The 20,047-nt window shown below is 34.1% G+C and overlaps 2 protein-coding genes across 5 annotated transcripts; both read right to left on the bottom strand.

The window, feature by feature from the left end:
* Window positions 1-884: 884 nt before the first annotated feature.
* On the bottom strand, window positions 885-2,024 carry LOC110637234 (protein GAST1). Its single transcript, XM_021787241.2, has 4 exons — window positions 1,845-2,024; window positions 1,492-1,548; window positions 1,356-1,389; window positions 885-1,173 (listed from the first exon to the last, which is right to left on the bottom strand). Exons 1-4 carry the CDS (start codon window positions 1,908-1,910, stop codon window positions 992-994), a joined length of 339 nt encoding a protein of 112 aa, XP_021642933.2. The 5' UTR covers window positions 1,911-2,024; the 3' UTR covers window positions 885-991.
* A 9,575-nt stretch (window positions 2,025-11,599) lies between these two features.
* LOC110633619 (phosphatidylinositol N-acetylglucosaminyltransferase subunit GPI1) lies at window positions 11,600-19,167 on the bottom strand. Of its 4 annotated transcripts, none has more exons than XM_021782296.2 (10): window positions 19,057-19,167; window positions 18,644-18,928; window positions 17,814-18,209; window positions 17,572-17,712; window positions 17,385-17,488; window positions 17,082-17,303; window positions 16,194-16,688; window positions 13,692-14,110; window positions 12,071-12,161; window positions 11,600-11,978 (listed from the first exon to the last, which is right to left on the bottom strand). In XM_021782296.2, the coding sequence occupies exons 2-10, from the start codon at window positions 18,812-18,814 to the stop codon at window positions 11,858-11,860; spliced, it is 2,160 nt and encodes a 719-aa protein (XP_021637988.2). In that variant the 5' UTR covers window positions 18,815-18,928; window positions 19,057-19,167; the 3' UTR covers window positions 11,600-11,857. The 4 variants fall into 4 exon arrangements, with proteins under 4 accessions (XP_021637988.2, XP_021637987.2, XP_021637989.2 ...); XM_021782295.2 differs by having other exon boundaries at window positions 18,644-18,973; window positions 19,057-19,139; XM_021782297.2 differs by lacking the exon at window positions 19,057-19,167 and having other exon boundaries at window positions 16,194-16,503; window positions 16,627-16,688; window positions 18,644-19,042.
* Between the last annotated feature and the right edge of the window lie 880 nt (window positions 19,168-20,047).

Genomic DNA, 20,047 nt, shown 5'->3' with positions numbered 1-20,047 from the left:
TTTTCAAGCCTGAAGCAACAATAATACTAACATTCTACGTACATTCTTCATTAATTATTTTACTTTCTTTTCTATAATTCTCTTAAATTCTTGTTCCTCTTTAAATTTACTTTTATTTTCTTTTCTAACTCATTCTCAATCATTAAATAGTATTGTTAAGTATTAATGGCATGGGCACGGCACAAGCCATGTTATATAGTAATTATTATTCCCGCTCAATGGCAGTTTTTGGCAAGTGCATTTGATTGTGGAATTGAAACAATGTCTGCCCTGTAATTTGAATATTTTGTTTATCCATCTATTTTTTTTTTAATTTTTTTATTAGATTAACTGTTATCCCAAATTTGCTATATATTTTCATGTTTGTTTCAAGTCATATAGGTTTGATGTTGACTAAGCTTTCTAGAAAATCTATTTTATATATATGAAACAGGCTAAGTTTTTCAAAGAAGCTATCATGTGGCATTTCTTAAAGAAAGTTTAGCTTGCTAGTTATCTTTAATCAAATTATATAAAAAATATTAGAAATGATTTTAATAAAAAATAAAATATTAAAATTTAAATTAGAAAAAAAAAGTTAATTTCTATCAAATTTTTGCATAGCACAAACATTTAACTAGATGTTACATATAACGAGAGTACTAAAAAATAGTGTTCTATGGGAGTACTAAAAAATAGTGTTCTCTTCCCTTAAATATAAAAATTCAGTTTCCTTAATTTAGAAAGCAGGACCCATATATCTATAGAGAGTGTACATGTGCACTTAATAATCATTGAGCTTTCTTTGCCCATAAATGAATGAAATGCTTGCTAGTATTTTGAACATAGATTTTTAGTTTTTATTTTCTCTTTTTCTTTAAAGAAAAAATGGGTTGCAGAATAAATGAAGCAATTCATAATCTTATAAATACCATATATGCAACACTCAACAACAACAACAGAAAAGAAGGCGGGATTTTATAAGGGAGGAAATAAAATTGAGGTGTGGGGTTCAAGGGCATTTGGGACCTCCTCTTTTTGTCTTCCAATTGTTGTAGCAAGGGCAGGATTGCTTGTTTCCATAAGTTCCAGAAGGCACACACAAGCACTTTGCACAACACTTCTGACAGAAGAACATGCACGGCTTCTTGTAAGCTGTCTTTGAGCATCTTGTGGTGCAACGTGGTGCACATTCTACAACCCCAACCAAATCCATCAATATTTCACATTTTTCTTTAGGAAAAATTAATTCTTTATTTTACGAAAGAATTGAATGATAACGATGTTTAATCCCAATTATTATCATCATCGTAATAGTTCTTCATATGATATATCAATTCATTCCTGGTTTGGATGGTTGTTTCTTAATCAATTACCTTGAGGACGAAGGCTGCCTTGAGTGGTGCCATACTGAAAATCAAACAAGGAATAAAACAAAATGATTGTATTATAATTAGCAAAAGAGTTGTTTTAATAATATATACATTCGCCAAATTAATATAAAAATCTCACTGTCGGAAGATTGCTGTTTGGTTGTGGCTGAGGAGTTGGAGCCTCAGTTATGGTAGCCTGCAACCATGCAACATTCATACTCATTAGATGAGAGAAGCAAATAATATTGACAATCATACTTGAAAACCGCTTTTGGCCATCAAAAAGAATGTTTGAAATGACAATGAGAAGAGGACAATGCAACTTTCTTTGTAATTAAGTTGGAATGAAAAGAGGGTTTAATTATAATTAAGAAGGATTAATTATCGTAGCCAACCTAGTATGGTGATTAATTAATAGCCTGAATGTCTTTACTAATGCTAACAGTAATATTCCAGTAAAAGAAGAGAGAATAAAAATAATTGCCAACTTACATTGTTCTCTGCTACAAAAAGAAGCATCAAACGAAGAACAAAGAAGGCAATGCTTGCTTTCCTCATAATTGCCTATGCTTGGAAGCAACAGCAGAGATACGAAGCTGAGAGAGAGAGAGAGAGAGAGAGAGATGGAAGAATGTACGGTTGACAAGGCACTGAAGGGTATTTATAGCCATATAAATAACCATGATATTGTTCAAATTCGAGTGAATTTTATATATATCAGTCTTCTGCATGGATATTCTGTCGGCTAACCCTCTCTTTTAATTTGAAATTCACTATCATTATGGGGTAAAACCCAATTTACGAATTATCCTAGCAGATATGGGGCAATACAATAAGGACATAAGCAGATAGAGAATTCTTAATAAAGCAATACGTGTCAAGATGAAGAGAAATGATCAGTTGGCTACATACACACGCAGAGAGAGAGAAGGTAATCTACTTCAAATTATCCAAACTCCGAATGGTATTTTTTTTAGGGGTAGGTATGGTATCAATCCCATATCATCTTCTGATTCTAATCCATGTGAAAATGGTGATGATGGGTATAGAAAGCCACCTCACATGTGCACTCACATGCTCTTAGCTATTAGAGGGTCCTCAATCACCCACATAAAAACAAAAAATAAAACTAACACAACTGAAATGATGAGAGTGAGAGATGAAGAATGCAATAAACACCATACACTCAGCTATCTTTTTCCTGTATTAGTCTAAACCCATATTCTCACTCTCGTGACTCTGTGTTTTGTTTTCTTGCTTATTCTTTTTGTAATTTTGCATTCTTGGGAATGTTGATTCTGTGTTGGCCGTCCATGTAGACCAATAAGGTTAGGTATTGATTTAGTTGGTTATGTTAGTTTGCTCTCGTGAACCTTGAACTTTGTTTGTTTATATAGAAAATGGATAGCTTTATTGGGCTAGGTATTTAGCTTCTTAGGTTAGTGTTTATGTGAAGAATTTTAGTGTATTAACGATTGAGGCATTGGAAATTTTTGCCTAAATTCGATATATAATAATTTTAAGGTATAAATATATAAAAATAATAAGTTATATTAATATATGAATTATACAATAAGAAATAACTAATCATTATAATAATTATCATTATCAATATTGAAGAGAAAGATGAAACTTGAAAGCTAAGGCTTAGAAAACTTATTATTTAGTTTATTTATTTTAACGAAATAAATTATTTAATTTTTTATTTTAAAAAAATATATTAATTAGTTATTTTATTTTTTTCTATATATTTTTTAGTTTCTCCATTCAATTTAAAATAAGTTTTTTTATTAATTATTGTATTCAAAGGAGAGAGAAATTACTATTATATGACTAAATAGTTTAAGGATTAAAAAATTAAAAAAATTATGTAATTGTATTTTTCAAATTATTGAGAGATTGGATAAAATTTAAATTGAAGCCTAAAATGAATGGGAAAATTAAATAGTAAATTGAATAAAATTACATTGATTAACTAATAAAATAAATAATTAATTTTATTAAAGTAAAAGGAATATTCTTAATATTTTCTTAATACAGTATATTACTATTGCAAAATGTTGCAATAAAATAAGAGAAATTGTTGTGAGTTTTTATATTCATTGTAATATTTTTATATTTAGCTTTGACCGAGATTTATACTCGATCTCATAATCCTAAAATGATTTTAATATAATTAAATTAAAGTTTAAAAATGTAATTTTATATATTCTATTTCTTGATATATATATTAAAATTTCATATTTTAAATTTTTCACATGATAAACAAGTCCTAAATTTAGAAGGTCCCTCTCCAATAAGAGAGCATAAAAAATACGTTTGAAAACATCTAAACAACCAGGAAAAGATAAAAAAAAAAATGATTTCCAAGGATGGAATAATTACTCTGAAAAGCAAACAAAGGGCAGAAAGTGAAAAGTTTCGAAGACAAAATAAAACTAATCATGATGATATTCTCCAACTAAAAACAAAATATTATTAGTATTTTTCATTATGAAATTAAAATATATAATATATTAAATTTTACATATTAAATATATGAATTTTATATATTTTTATTTTAATCTATAGACCGAGTCTATGAAAGAATTTTCCCTATCACTACCAATTGTATAAATAATTGTTTTCATGAAAATAATTCTGGCAAAAGTGAAATTACCAATTGTTTGGCTCCACCAATGCTTGCTTTAATAGAAGAGGTTGAACAACATATATAATTTATTGTTCTTGTGTTTTTAATTTATGGGTAAATCACAGTCCAAAAAAACGTTATGAGTAATTATTATAATTATATTGTTTAATCCCTATAATTTTAGCTATTCATCTATTTAGTCCCTATAATTTTAATTGTCTTACTATTTAATCTTCCTAATCAAGATTAAAACAAATTGATTGACGTTTTCTTTGAGAGAAATCTAACATAATGATTAAAAAATTTAATTTTACAAAGTACAAAAACATTTTAATTTGACTTAAAGAAAAAAGAAATTAAATAATTAATTTTAACAAAATAAAAAACCTATATTGATAATTTATCCTTAATTTATTTATACTTATATTTTTCATGCTTTCATCATTATAATAGGCTCCAACTACAAAATCTATCACTTAAATATAAAAAATAAATAAGCATCGATTTAGGAAAACATTTGGGCCTGGCCTCAATCACAAATAAAATGATATTTAACATGTAATTTTACAGGGGTAATTATCACACATGATAACTCAATTTTATAAGTGTTTTCATAAAAGTTATTAACTTTTAATTTCTTTTATAAAATTTATTAAATTTCAATTTTATTTCATAAAAATCACTATGACCAGAGATTAAAAGTTTCCAAGTTAATCTATTAACTTATTAACTATTTTATTGATGGAGAAAAAATGGAAAAAAGAGGAGGGTTTGACGATAAGAAAGGTAGCCGGATGCATTCTATGCATGTTATTTCCTCTTTTCTTGAGAAACTAATAAAATAAAGTAATTTTATTTATAAATTAGTTGACAGGTTAGCAGATTAACTTGAAAACCTTTAATTTCTGGTCAAAGTAATTTTTATGAAATCAAATTGAAGTTCAGTGAATTTTATGAAAGAAATTAAAATTTAATAACTTCTATAAAAAATACTCATAAAATTGAGTGACCACATTTGATATTTATTCAACTTTACAATGTTCTTGTAAACATGCACTCTGGGTTCGTTACTGCCGTAAATAACCCAACACTTCTTATTCTTCCAAACACAATACCACCACCAATCAACAACCCAACCACTAGGCAACTCTTCCAGTGCATACATACATTATTTGAGTATGTATGTATCCAAAAACTAAGTTTTGTTTGGGTTCCAACCAGGCAAATCAACTTCTTTCTAACCAAATAAAAGTACGCATACATTATTTGAGTGGCCCCTCTTGCCAATCAGTGTATTCCGTTAGGCAAATCAGTAACCGAACTGTAAGGGGGATAGCCCGTTACCCTATGAAGATTGGCCAAACCCAACTGAGCTGTAGGCCAATGAGATGGTTAAAGGGCATAATTGATGAGAATGAGAAGTTTGGTGAACACTTTTATAAATATGAAAAAGTATAGGGGGGTGTGACCACTGAGACATACTGATGTCTTCTCCTGCCAGAGGTCACTTTGTTCCTAATGCTCTTTAGGGGGGTGTGACTAGTTGGCCACTGGTGAGCACAGTCGAGCCCAACTAGTTACTAAGTGGTGTAAAATTCTCCACCATCCCCAGGGTCACTGGTGCAAGGGTGTGACTCTAAGTGAGCTCCCTATGTACTCATTGTACTAGGCGGCGGGCATCGTGCTCTCGTGAGATAGGAGCTCGATGTCTCCATGAAGAAGGAGCTTCATGGACACTACAAGGCAAAGGGGCTTGTAGTGCACGTGTCTCTTAGGCCTGAGGTTTCTGTATAAAACCGATGATGCTGCTCGATATAGGGCCAATGATGCTGCTCAGTATACGGGAACAAATATTATACCTTAGCTTGGGTTCAGCCATACGGTCGGATGATGCTTACTGCTATACTTTTGGTTGATGCTTGAGGATGTACACGATGAGGGGCGACATCGTGCTACAAAGAATAGTGATATTCGGTTTTCATGTTAAATATGCTAAACGACCCTCGATAAGTAGATTTGAGATCCTCTTTAAGGGGAAAGGTCCTTGAATATGAGTAGGCTGGCCTAGATGGGGTGGAAGTCTAGGCACCGCAAGGGACTACTGTTCGAGCTAGGAAGTGGCCCGTGACAGTTGGTATCAGAGCAAGGTCAGTGCTCGCGATGGATAAGAATCCTTACCTCCCTTGAGAAACCTTTAGTTGTGTGATGCATATGAGATAAAAAAAAAATAATAATGAGAAATGATGGAATGTGATGGTTGTTAAATAAAGCAATCAAAGCTAATCATGTGTTCACCTCGAGGAAGGGTGAGCGGAAGATATAACCCTCAAATGGGTGAAGGACATGATGTCCTCATTAAAAACATATTGTGGCATGCACGATGAATAAGTTATACATTGTGCAAAGGAATGTATTCTTAATGTCGTTAAGTCCTTAAGAGGTGATCTACAAAAGTGTAGTGCACCAATTGGGGATTATCGATACAAAGGATGCTAACGTGGGCAAAACTAGGTGAGAAATTGGCGAATGACATTCGTCGAGTGAGTAACATCATTTGAAACTTTGGTCAGATAAAAAAATGAGATGATCGATATTGAGAAAACTTTGGAAAATATGGGGCAAACGGTATTCCCCAAAACCATTGAGATGGTGAATGACCCATGTCGGGTGATGAGTTACAATACTCGGGATTGCTTATAAGACTGTGAAAGTCTTCAGGATGGGAGGGGACGAGTAAGCCCCAAGGATTGATAAGCTGATTACAAATTGTTAATAGACTGTAGAAGTCTTTCGAGATATGGGGTGTGCTATCCCCAAGAGATTATGGAACTGATGGCTTATCTCACTGAGATGGTGTCTTACCCTAGTTGGGTTAAGAGTTGGAATTTGGGAATTACTTGTTGGCTATGAAAGCCTTCAAAATACCTTAACGGATTGCTAAGCTCGTAAAGTATTATGTGCGGGTAAAGAGATGGAAAATTTGAGATAGCTTAACGGTTGTGAAAACCTTCGAAATGATGGGTTGAAATACCCTAATTGATATTGAGACGATTGTTTTCTCCCCTAGAGAATAACCATTGCGGTTGGCTACTATAACCTTCAAATGAAGGATGAGACATGTATAGAGTCCCTTGAGATAAGAATGTTGCTATTCTATGGATAACATAGAAAGTGAAATTGTTGCTAGAGTGCAACTTGAGATGAGACGGTCATTGCGTGCCATTGATGGCAAGTTCGGATTATGCACGGATTCCATTGAATCCCATTTAATTATGAGGCGATAGATGCTAAGAGCTGCTGAAGTTAAAATCAGCTATGAGATGAATTCGAAAAAGGGACAGGTGGATCTCAAATCATGTTGCATAGAAATTGATATGGCTTACGATAAGCCTAGAAAGGGTAAAAAACCCAAATATAAATTCGGATGTAAAGAGTTGGCTTGTGGTAACACAAGAAAGAGCGGGGGCCCAATTGTGCATGTAAGCACTATGAAGTTGCGTTGGCAAACGGTAGCCCAAATATTCATATAAAACTCAAAGTCTCGGATGCTTGGTACTGGTAACCAAGTCATCATGCGGATGTTGGTAGCTTATACGATAAAAGCTTGCCAAAACAATTTTGAAATATGAGATGGTGGTCATGAGAGCCACATTGTGATAAAAGTTGTGATACCACGCGTGGGAGGGCTGCACGCCTCATTAGATATAATCTTTTGAGGAGAGGGTAATGACTTCACGATAAATGGGTGTGCCAATAGAGCTTGAGGCCACCTTGAATACCTATGAAGTGAGAATACATAGAAATGACGAAGCGCTTGTCAAGTGAAATCGAGTTATAGGCAAACAAATGATCTTGGGTCACAATTGTAAGGATAGTGGTGTCAAATAGAGTTCTAGACATCTGTGGGAGATCTAAGTAATTGTGATGGCCAAACATTTAGGTTGTGATAACGAGATGAGCTTGATGATTGTGGCAGTCGTGTATATGTGTTTTTCACCGAGGAAACTAAAATGGAAAGTATGTGGGATGAGAGAAGTCCCTCGATGCAATCTTGTGGAAATTTTACAGGTGGAGAGTGCAATCATAAGCAATATGGTATCCCTTCGAAGTGTCAACCACATCCCAATTGGAAGATGAGAAGTAGTCAAAAGGTGGAGACCTCAAGAAAACATGAATGCAAAACTCACTTGTGGTGCCCAAGATGAATTAAAACCAAACAGGAAGAGAACAGAGAGAGCGAAAGCGATTGGTAGCCGAGAATTGTTTATCGTTGATAGGCGGTAGCATCAAGAGATGGGTGTACGAACAATAGGTGTGCAATAGGAAATGAGGGCAAAGCAAGCATGAGCAATGAGTCCCACGAGCATAATGCAAGTTCCAGAGGGGAACATGGTGATACACGAAATCGATAATGTGTAAGTTTCTCTATTCATTTACATGATGACTATGTTGTTCATTATTGGCAACCATAATATTATAGCATAGCTCCGAAATTGAATACTATTACTTCCTTGTGCTCGAGTTCATATATAACACTATTGTTTTGTATTGTGATTATTTTGCAAGGTACTTACGATGGAGCAACCATAAGGCAAAGCCACAAGAATAACTTAGTGAAGGCCGAGGATATTCATGTGGAGGCGTGTTCATTTGAAGCATTGGAGGAACCATCACAAAATGAGTCATAAAGAATTAAGTGGGGGAGTATGCAGATGATTGAACAGATCCATCAAAGCGAGAACTCACTGGAATGCAATGCCACAGCAACAATAGTGGTAGTCGACAGGGTCATCGACTATCTAAGTGGGGAAGAATGTCACAAGAAAGAATATGGCACTTCTATCATTGATCGGGTGGGGCAGCTATGCCACAATTATAACATGAGAATGATATGAAGAATGTGTATGAAGACAGGCACAAGTTGATATGAAGATACATAAGAGAATCATGAGATCAATATGTGAGAACCAGACATGATGAATGATATGAAGAGGCACAAGATGTTCGGGACAGCTTTGTTAAACAAGAGGAAAAAAAAGATGACAAGAGGTGTTCGGGGCAAATCGATGAGGACATCGATTGTCTAAGTGGGGGAGAATGTAAGGGGGACAGCCCGTTACCCTATGAAGATTGGCCAAACCCAGCCGAGCTGTAGGCCTATGAGATGGTTAAAGGGCACAATTGATGAGAATGAGAAGTTTGGTGGACACTTTTATAAATATGGAAAAGTATAGGGGGGTGTGACCACTGAGACATACTGATGTCTCCTCCTGCCAGAGGTCACTTTGTTCCTAATGCTCTTTAGAGGGGTGTGACTAGTTGGCCACTGGTGAGCACAGTCGGGCCCAGCTAGTTGCTAAGTGGTGTAAAGCTCTCCACCATCCCTGGGGTCACTGGCGCAAGGGCGTGACTCTAAGTGAGCTCCCTACGTACTCATTGTACTAGGCGGCGGGCATCGTGCTCTTGTGAGATAGGAGCTCGATGTCTCTATGAAGAAGGAGCTTCATGGACACTACAAGGCCGAGGGGCTTGTAGTGCACGTGTCTCCTAGGCCCAAGGTTTCTATATAAAACCGATGATGCTGCTCGGTATAGGGCCAATGATGCTGCTCGGTATAGGGGAACAAATATTATACCTTGGCTTGGGTTCAGCCATACGGTCGGATGATGCTTACTGCTATGCTTTCGGTTGATGCTTGAGGATGTACACGATGAGGGGCGACATCGTGCTACAAAGAATAGTGATATTCGGTTTCCATGTTAAATATGTTAAACAACCCTCGATAAGTAGATTTGAGATCCTCTATAAGGGGAAAAGTCCTTGAATACGAGTAGGCTGGCCTAGATGGGGTGAAAGTCTAGGCACCGCACGGGACTACTGTCCGAGCTAGGAAGTGGCCCCATGACACAAACCACCCACATGCCCACACTCGCTAGGGTTTGACCCTCCCACAAATCCATTTGATCTCAAGTTGCTATTGTGCTTGTCCATACCTAATCCTATGCCGGCTCCCTATCACTTCAACACTACGCCACTTGCCATAGTATGTCACATCAGCAATTTTCAGCACAACTCTAACCTGCTATTTTCAAACTTGGGTAAATTTTATAAACCGTTCCTTGACTTTTTTTTGTTTAATTTTCATCTTTTAATTTTATTTTATTACTAAAAAATCCCTAAACTTTATTTTATTTTATAAAAATTCCTCTAATTTGTTGTAGCAGATTTTTAATTTAAAAAAAAAAGTACCTTTTTATCTCTCTCACACACTTAAATAAAAAAAAAAAAAACTTACCATTTTAATCACTATCTGAACCTATCATAAAAATATCAAGACAATCACAATGATTTGCTTCTTGGAAAGTAAGAGGATTTACCTTCACCAAAAAATGCTAAAGCCACTTTTGTAAATATCACAACTTAAAGGAATTTTTTAATCTGAAACCTGTTATTATAGATTAGAGGAATTTTTCATGAAATAAAATTAAAATTTAAAAACTTTTTAATAATAAATTAAAGTTAAAAAACATAAGTAAAATATGGAACAAAATTCCTAGGTGATTAAAAAAATTACCCTAGTTTTAATTTGACATCCATTCTATTTAAAAACACAATCCAAGCTACAAATTTTATTTTAGTGAGATTTATATAGACTGAAATTCAAAGACTTCAAGCTCAAATCGATAATCACAAGATATATTATTGGAGAGATGCTCATGATGGTGTCAAATATTATCCTCCTGACCTAAAACTATTATATAACTTTCTACGAGTTAGGGAAAGCGAACTTAGAGCAAGAAATAAGGGATATAAATTTCGACAATCATATTGGAAAATTTTGAGAAATCTATTCCTTAAAAAAAAAAAAAAAAAGTATCAAGCTAGGGAGATGACAATAGATATTGAACATTTATCCAATTCTCTTGTTCCTAGTGAATCGAAGAATCTTTCGACCATAGCTATGATGTGAAGGAAAGAATAAAATTCATTGTTTCACTCTTATTGCTACAATCCAAGGTAAGGCTACGTAATTCAATTATTAATTCTTTATTATTATAAAACTCGAGTTGAATTTTCTATTTTCTTCAATGAACGAGACTGATACAGTCAAGGAAGACTAAATTTAAAATTTATTTTAATTTAATTTTCAATCTTAAATTAAGAAATTTAAAATTTTATTTTTTTAAAAAATGTAATTAGAAAGTAGTATTTCACTATTTTAAAATATTTGAAAGCCTCTATAAGGCTGTGTAATTCAATTATCTTACATTATAATTATCTTATGTAATCTATGTATTTTATTAGAAAATTATTATTGAAAATTAAAATAGAAAATTAATAAAAAAAAAAATTAAGACTTGTTTCTCTTTTACTTTGAATGTTCTTTGTCTACATCAGTCTGATACTAACACGAAGTCACAATCAGAAAAACAATCAGTAATGTGCAGCTGTAAGGGCAAAGCCAGCCTTCCATGATGACTTAATCATTTATCTAATATTTGCCCACAAATCAGGTGAGAAATTTCCACAGGGTTAAAAAAATTCTCGCTGCTGTAATTTTCATTCTATGGTAATTTCAAATTCTGCTACTGAAATGAACAGCACAAAAGGCAAAAGATCAAATGAGGGGGGGAGTAGATTATGTTTTGCTACTAGAACATTTTGGCAGGAACAAGCAACAATCAAATAGACTAAAGCTAAGATGTTTACAGTCTCAAAACGTCTGCATATCCTAATAAAAGCCCATCAAAGCTCATCTAAGATTCTAAAAGATGAGAGGAGTAGGTCTGCAGAACATTTCGATGCAATAAAAAAATATAATAAAAAGAAAAAAAATGAGGAGTTCGGAAGAATTAAATCAATGACATGAATGTTAGTCGCGTTCTGCCATGCATGCAAGAATTGCATTGTAGCAGAGGCACCAATACTCTTTGCCAGGGATAACCATCCATGGCATTGTTGAAGGCAGGCCAGTCCCCAAGGTGGATGCAGTTCTGAAAATAATGGTAGACAGTGAATGGGAGGGTTAAATCTCAAATCCCAGGGAACACTCAATAGGACAAATAAAAGCAGTGCACTAACTCACCTTTTACCGGTAAGAGCTCCATAAGCTGATGTGGTGGCAAAACCAGAAACCCCAGAGAAAACCTTCTTGTAGTGAGGCAAGACTACTTGTCCTGTTATATATTTCTTGTTACAGTTGGCCCAAAATCAATGAACCAAAACATAATGACAAGAAGAGACTGAGGCAGAGGTAGAAGACACCAAATATGTCTTTGATTCATGAAATTTCCTTTAATACAGTTATATAATTTGTTCCCAACACTTCTAATCAAATGCAAGGCATGTTAAGATCAATTAAAGTTGTCACAAAAGAAAAAGTCAGCAACTTGACAATTTCACCAGACCACAATCTATCAGTGTGGCAAGCTGAAGAAACACAGGACTTATGCAAAATCTTCATGGTTCAATACACTCAGGAAGGGAAAATATTTGAAAGAAAATTGGGAATAACAATAAAAACTTGTTAGTTACTCATAAACTGACAACATCTACAGCAATTCATTTATATGGTAATGTGTAAGTTCTCCAATTCCAAAAAATGTTGGTCTAACCTTCTCTTAAATGACACAGGAAAATTTTCACGCCCAAAATGAAAAAACAAAGACTGAGGATCCCAAATTCACATTCATTATCTTGTTACAGATTACTGAATTCTCTCAGAGCTTGGTTCCAGTCACAGGACAGATCATACTAACTAATAAAACACTGACGCCCATAGTTGTCAACCTGAGATTTGAATCATAATTTGAAATCCCAATATTGTGAATTGAGAATTGAATCAAAACATACAATCCAATACAAATTGTCAAAATAAACTAAAAATGGTATTATATATCAAAATGTAAAACAAGCATGACAAATCACAATCTGAAATATTGAATACTTTTTATTAGTCTACACTGGTCCATTATGATAATATAAAAAAATAATAAAGATAAACTACAGTTAAAAAGGACTAGAATTTCGTAACACCTACAACAAGATATTGTAAAAATAAATAAACAAATTAATACTCAACAAACGGGTAGCTGTTGCAGACTTGCAGTGGTGCAGTAAACACATAGCTGTCACTCAATGAAGGGAAAAGAGGAAAGAGATGGAAGAGGTACAGCAAAGGAATTTGTGTTAAACTTGCTTGTTTTGAGTCACAGTTCTGAAGCCAACTCTATTGGAACTCAAAATTGAAGCTTAAGGGCAGAAATAAGGTAGAGAAAGAATGCATGCTTGAATCTGTTTGATGCTTATAGGTAAGCAAAAAGTGTTAATTTCATTGATTCTTGAGGGAGGCTTTGTTGGGATCTTTCAACAAGAAACAGGAGGAAAAAGGGTGTGAGTTTTTAAATTAGTCAGGTCCTACTGGATCTGGATGGACCCAATAGGAAAGGAATTGATGGATCAATCAAGCTATATGCAAATGAACCTCACAATTCAGGGTCAATCAACTCAAATCAGCAAGGGGGGGAATAATAACAGTGTTGATGCCATCTTCAATAGAATAACTACAATAACCATATTGGTGCCTGAGAATTGTATGGCTTTGGTTATTCACTCCACCCACCCAACTAAGAATAGTAATCCCCACTCCTATCAGTATGCAACTGAAAGCACAGAAATTTATAAGAAAAATTTGCTCAAGGCCTCACCTATGCTCAAGAAGTTACTGTGGAGTATTGAGACCAGAATACCAGATCTCTCTTCTCCTGCATCCTTTTGCCGTGAATTTTCAGATGATGAACTGACTTCATGAAGACATGAAAACTCCTGATAACCACCATTACAAGATACAATTTCAAACCATATCCCAGAGGGAAATCTTCTCTGCCTTGCCAACCTAAGGAAAATTTTAATATAAGGTGTACCATGGATCACTGATATAACAACTTCAATCAACACACGAATGAAGGTGATGGCTGTGTTCAAAATGGTGAAGAAAATGTAGAAAGCAGAAGTTGTTGGTAACAATAGTAAAAGTGGTGTAAACAGAAGGGATCCAACAACATGCTGCTTTACGGTGTAGTTATAGCTATCTAATCTCTGACGAAGAGGATTCCACTTTCGACCCCTGTCAACAGTTGAAAAATTTTGTGAACAACTTGAACTGAAGAAACAACAGAACACATAATGATTTGCAATAAAGGTTTCCTGATTACATTGCATACAATAAAAAAATCTATCTTTTTTTTTAATCACTAATTCGCCATGATATTTCTTGTAAAATAAGAGGCTAAAGCAAAACCTCAACCATCAATAGCCTATGCCAAAAACATTCTTTCATCATAAAGTCGGGCAAGTTCTTGTTAGAAATTGGAAGGAACTTTTGAAAAGAGTAACAGCGAATGATTTCCAAATCCAATAATGGACTCTTCACATAAGAAATCAAGAGGTCTTAAAATTCAAACCATGATGCCTTTAACATCACATACATAACAGACACGACCACTTGTCTCAATCAGAAGGAATCGTATTCCATGGAGGTGGAGACATTCATGAATGTCTTGCTGGAATTGAGGAGGAAAAAGTGGCACCAAGGCCACAAAGTAGCTTAGAGCTCTTTCAATAACACTGCATGTTTTTGGTTTTTAATTCTTTAAAAACTAAAACTGTTGAGAGTTTTCTACTGTTAGTTTCTTGTAAAATGCTTTTTGTTTAAATGAAGAAAACCATGAAAGCAGCAATCTTTCATAGCCTTAAAATCTTTGCCATAGCGAAAGTTTTCTTTATATAGTTCTTACAGTCATTTTACCAAACACCTTGAAAGCATAATCATAAGATACTGTTATTCTATTTCACCTCAAAATGAAACCCACAAAATCAACATAGGAAAGTTGTTCCCACAACAGATACCAACTTCTCCAACATTTATTCAAGCAATCAAAGTGTGTGTGTGTGTGTGTGTGTGTGTGTGTGTGTGTGTATACACATACATACGAAAGAAAAAACCTTTCCACTATCAACATCAAATCTATTAAAAAGAATTAGCCACTTAACCCAAATCCACCAGTTGGGGTCAAATCTCCTTGGGTTCAAATCACCTTAACAGTGGCAGTACTCACAACAACAACAACAACAACTAAACCTTAATCCTCAACTAGCTGGGGTCGACTATATGGCTCTTTTTCGCCATTCCGCCCTATTAGAACCCGCATCAACATTAAAAGATTGTAAATCTTTCGATATTACTTCCCTCCATCTCATCATTTTAGTGCTCTCCCTTTTCCTCCTGAGTCCTTTCATGACTAATTTGTCACATTTTCGTAGTGAAGTATTTGATTCCTCCTCACCAACACTCAAAAATATCTTTGATGTGGTAGCTTTTATTGACAGGGTCAACCCACCACGTCACACAGGTCAACAAAAGATCAGCCGAGTTGCACAATTTTAGCGGAGTCAATTCCTTATCGTATTCTATTACAAACCCAGACCTAGCAAGTCAGTCCGAGTATAATAACATTACTTAGAAGAACCATAGAAACTCAGAAGTTGTTGCTCTGACTTTTTCCCCCTTATGTTCCGCAGACTTAGGTACGAGTGTCGGAAATGGGTACATATTCATGTGTCAGACTTGTAAACTTTCTAAATAGAAAATACAGGGATATGAATCTAAATTTAAACAGAGGTGCTCAAACATGTTATGTAGGCCAAAAGAGTTGAAATAATTTATCCAAAAGAGGCTAGCCACAATTAAAATTGTGATCTGTAACCATCGGATTCTCAAAATATTTATTTTTTAACTTATTTTGTACCTATTTTTTAATTCAAAGTTGCATTCTTTTTTTAACTTATTTTTTTACCTATCCTTTAATTCAATATGCTTTTCATCTTAAGAGATCTCTATCACTCAAGTGTCAAACTACATGAATATGTGTCAGACACATTCCATGTCGTGTCCCGTGTCATATCGTGTCGATACGAGTAGACAACAAAGAAGAACAATAAACTGCATTCTAATCATCCCATTCATAATACAGAAATCAATACAGAAACCCTAAATCGCTATCTAATTCTGAATTCAAGGACATTAATCTAATATAACTAATAATATTACAGAACATCATTGTAATTGCTCCACGGTACACCTGAACCCACCCACTCTCCCCTCCCCACCCAATCCTCCCAATTGCATCAACAATGGACAAAAGGTTTACCTGAAAAGACGCCACAGAGCAGCTAATGTCTGAATCTGCCATGAATACAAGAGTGAGATTGCACAGTGAAGTGATGACACATGCAACGTTGCCAATGCAACCATGTCTATGACCAAAGCAGCAAGAATAGTAGCCCCAAAAAGAATTCCCAATAGAGCAAGTCCTTTGATGAAATAAATTAAAAGGAAACCAATAAAGATCCAGAGGGTAGACCAAATTTGTATTGCATTAAGAGAAATCAAGCCAAGAACTCCTGCCAGCTCTGTATTCAACTTGAAACCAGCTGGTACTCCCATCAACCACACACAACCTGAACGTAACAATTCATTCGTAATGTCATTGGCAAAGGTTGAAACCCATAAGCAAGCAGAGTCAGCATTAGATAACAGCAGCAGGCCAATCAAGTTTCCAAAAAGCAGATCAACAAAAAAACTTGACCACATAGAATGCCTAAGTAATGCAGCTTTCTCTGCATATTCCACGCATGACTGGAACCTAATTAAAATTCAAAAATAAAAGAATAAGAATGCTAAGAAGAAATTAGTACCTCTGAGAAAAACTCAAGAAAGCAGAAGAAAAGCACAAAAAATAGCCCCAAATGGGGAAAAAATGATGAAAAAGCCTCAATCAGTTAAGTTTCTAGCTCCCCCATGCAAGTCAAGCAGGAAATGGATATGCAATCAGCAGATAAAACCAAGGCTTGACTTCTCAATTTGAATTGAAGGGTACAGAAAACTCCAAAAAATTTTGTTCATTTGTTTTTCTCATTAAATAGAAAGCTCTATTAAAATTATACTAAACAAGATAATAGAATATTCCAATTTCAGAAAAATGTAGGCCTTTTTAAATTGAAGAACTTGATATATGAATAAAGAATTCTCCAGTCACCTAAGGCCATTGTGTTGAAGAAAAATAGGCCAATATAAGATCTGACAAACACGGATTCGGATATTTGTCCACGTAGTGCAGAATGTCCTTGCTAATGTGATATACATAATTGTTTTTGATCCAAAACTTGAAAACCTATAGAATAACTGAATAGTGATATAGAACAGAGTGGAAATTGATGCCACAGAAATAGCCAATACATGCCACATGAAAGCGAGACACCTGAAAAGCCACAAGAAAGGGCGTCAAGAATTTAAGAGAAAGGCACGATAAGGGTAAACAACAAAGTTTAATTGACAATACACATGGATGATGGTAAAACCGGTATAAGATCCCTTAGGGTTCACGTGTTTCTCAATCACTGTTTTAGCAGCAGCAGCACTATTGATTGCCAAAATTACTGTATCCTGCACAAGAAAATATAAAAAGGCAAGATAAGAAGTATGCAAATAGTCTCATAGCACAAACAAAATCTACAGAACTACACTACCAAGTCAAATAGAGGCTGGCTCCTGTCAAGTTCGTCAGCCCACTTGGGTTTCTTCGGCAGAACTTTAGCTTGCTCAGAAGGAATCCAAGAACTTAGTGAGAAATGATGCATACCATACAAGGGAGTTTCATAAACTATCACCTAAATTGGTCAAACGACAAGATATGATATAAGATTAAATAGCACTAACAAATATGAATGAAAATGAAATCATGCAGCATAAGTAATTATGACTTACATACGTGGACATTGAATTGAGGTACTATTTGCCCATTCCAGTGAATGTGATGCAATTTGGGAAGCCAACGAATATCTCTACCATATTGATCACATGAATCATATACCAGCTGGATCCAGCGGCTACCTTCTGCAGAAGCTTCCCAACTTTGTTCAACTAATTCATCAAGTTGATGGCACGTGCAGCTCCTTCCTCCATAATTTTCTATGAATACATCCTGCCTGTTTGTTGTTGATAAAATGCTATTGTTGGAGGGCTTTCTCCAATCATCTTCTTCCAGTCCAACCTTCAATACTTTTCCATTACCAGAGAGGTATGCAGCACCACGACCTAGCACAGAAAACATTGATTTTTCCTCTAGAAATACAGGCATGTTCTCATTTGTGTCACGAAGGATCTCCTGTCCAAAGCAATAATCAAAACCATAAGATAGACTCACCAACTAGTACACAATGACACTAGAATTAGGTTAAAAAAATAATTCAGGCATTATTTGCTTGCCTTTTTTGCCCAATAATTAACCTCATCAACAAGTTAAAAACCATACAAAAGCACCCAATAAGCCAAAACTATGTATAAAATCAGTTCAAACTCCATCATAAAGTAAGTAGGAATACAACAAACTGAAGCCCAGATACTGCAATTCTCAAAGTGGAAAATATTAGAGAATATAAGGCATACTTGAATTATTAACCATCTAAAAATTTCAATGCAGAGAGTAGATAAAAGCATTAGCATCTATACATCGCCACTCTCTCATACCCAGATGGCTAAAAAGATAAAAACAAAGCTCTAATCTTGACCTAATTTCACATTTCAGGTAGAGATTTATACCTTGAGACTAGATTTACGGCGGAAAAGCGAGACGTCATTGCAAGCGAAAGCTACCACGACATCAATAGAAGCTGAAGAGCAAGAAACGAACCAACCAAACAAGAAATGACTAGAAGACGGTTCACTTGAAGCAAGGTACTTTGGCCACCAAATCCTACACTTCCTTCTCATTTTTCTTTATCTATTGGTTAGATTCAACTCATCAATTCCAGTAGATTCCTAGCAAATGACCTCGAAATAATCCTCCTTAATCATATTTATGGCATTACAGAACCGAAATTGCTTCTGCAGTCACAATTCAGATTCGAACAATTTGTTCACAACAAAACCCTAGCTCCATAAGAGATACAGAAATTGATACTTCGAAAGCAAAATTTATCATGAACAAATAATTTATAGCTAAGAGAAGTTACCAGCAGAAGAATCGATGCCATTGATGGAATCGGAGGACAGTGGAGGCTACAAATGCTGACGTCGACAAGAGCTTCTAAAGGAAGAGCAAGTATACAAGTGGAAAACGACGCGTTTTGGAGCAGAATATAATTCAAATATTTTTCTTATATTTTCGGGGGGACAAAAACAATACTTTTAATTTTTTTTATTAATTTTACAATTATTTTTAAATCGATAAAAATATGACTTCACTAAATAAAATATTATTTTAATTAAATATATTCCTTTATATATATTTATTTATTTTACAAATACATAAGTTATAATTAGATTTCTTTTTAGTTAAAAAAAATAGATTTCTTTTGATTATATTATTTATATTTATTTTTTATTTAAATTATTGTATTTTTTATTTATTAGATTTTAAATTCAAAATATAATAATGAGAAAAATATAAATTAAAAGTATGGGTAAAAAGAGAAAAATTTTAAAAATTAAAATAATAATATTAGATATATTATTTAATTATTAAATTTAATGTTTGCTAAAATTAATGAAAAAATTAAAATTATTAAATAATTTTATAAAATTAAAAAACTAAAATAATAATAATAAATAAAAGTATTTTAATTATTTTTGTTAATTTAATTATTTTAATTAAATTTATTATTAAATTTAAAAATAATATAAAAATTTAATGTCACGACCCGAACTCATGGGCCAGGCCGGCATTAGGACATGGGTTGATATAAAGCCCTCGAGAACTACACTAAACCTTACTAATCCCACATCCATAATCAGGGCTCAAAATTGAGGCCCATAATGCAAATTAAATATTAAATTATTTTTTTATTCGAGTCAACCCAACCCGATAACTATTAAAATCTAAAGTCAGGGGAGCCCAGTTCAATCCTGAATCAATCAATTATAAACTATATAAATATCATAAAAAATTCATTTATTAATATCAAAAACTTAAATTAATATAGTCTCCAACAAGGCCAATACTAT

The sequence above is a fragment of the Hevea brasiliensis genome, chromosome 3 (assembly GCF_030052815.1).
Source record: "Hevea brasiliensis isolate MT/VB/25A 57/8 chromosome 3, ASM3005281v1, whole genome shotgun sequence".
Classification (NCBI taxonomy): domain Eukaryota; kingdom Viridiplantae; phylum Streptophyta; class Magnoliopsida; order Malpighiales; family Euphorbiaceae; genus Hevea; species Hevea brasiliensis.
Note: the sequence above shows the minus strand (reverse complement) of the source record. Positions and strands in the feature narration are given on the sequence as shown.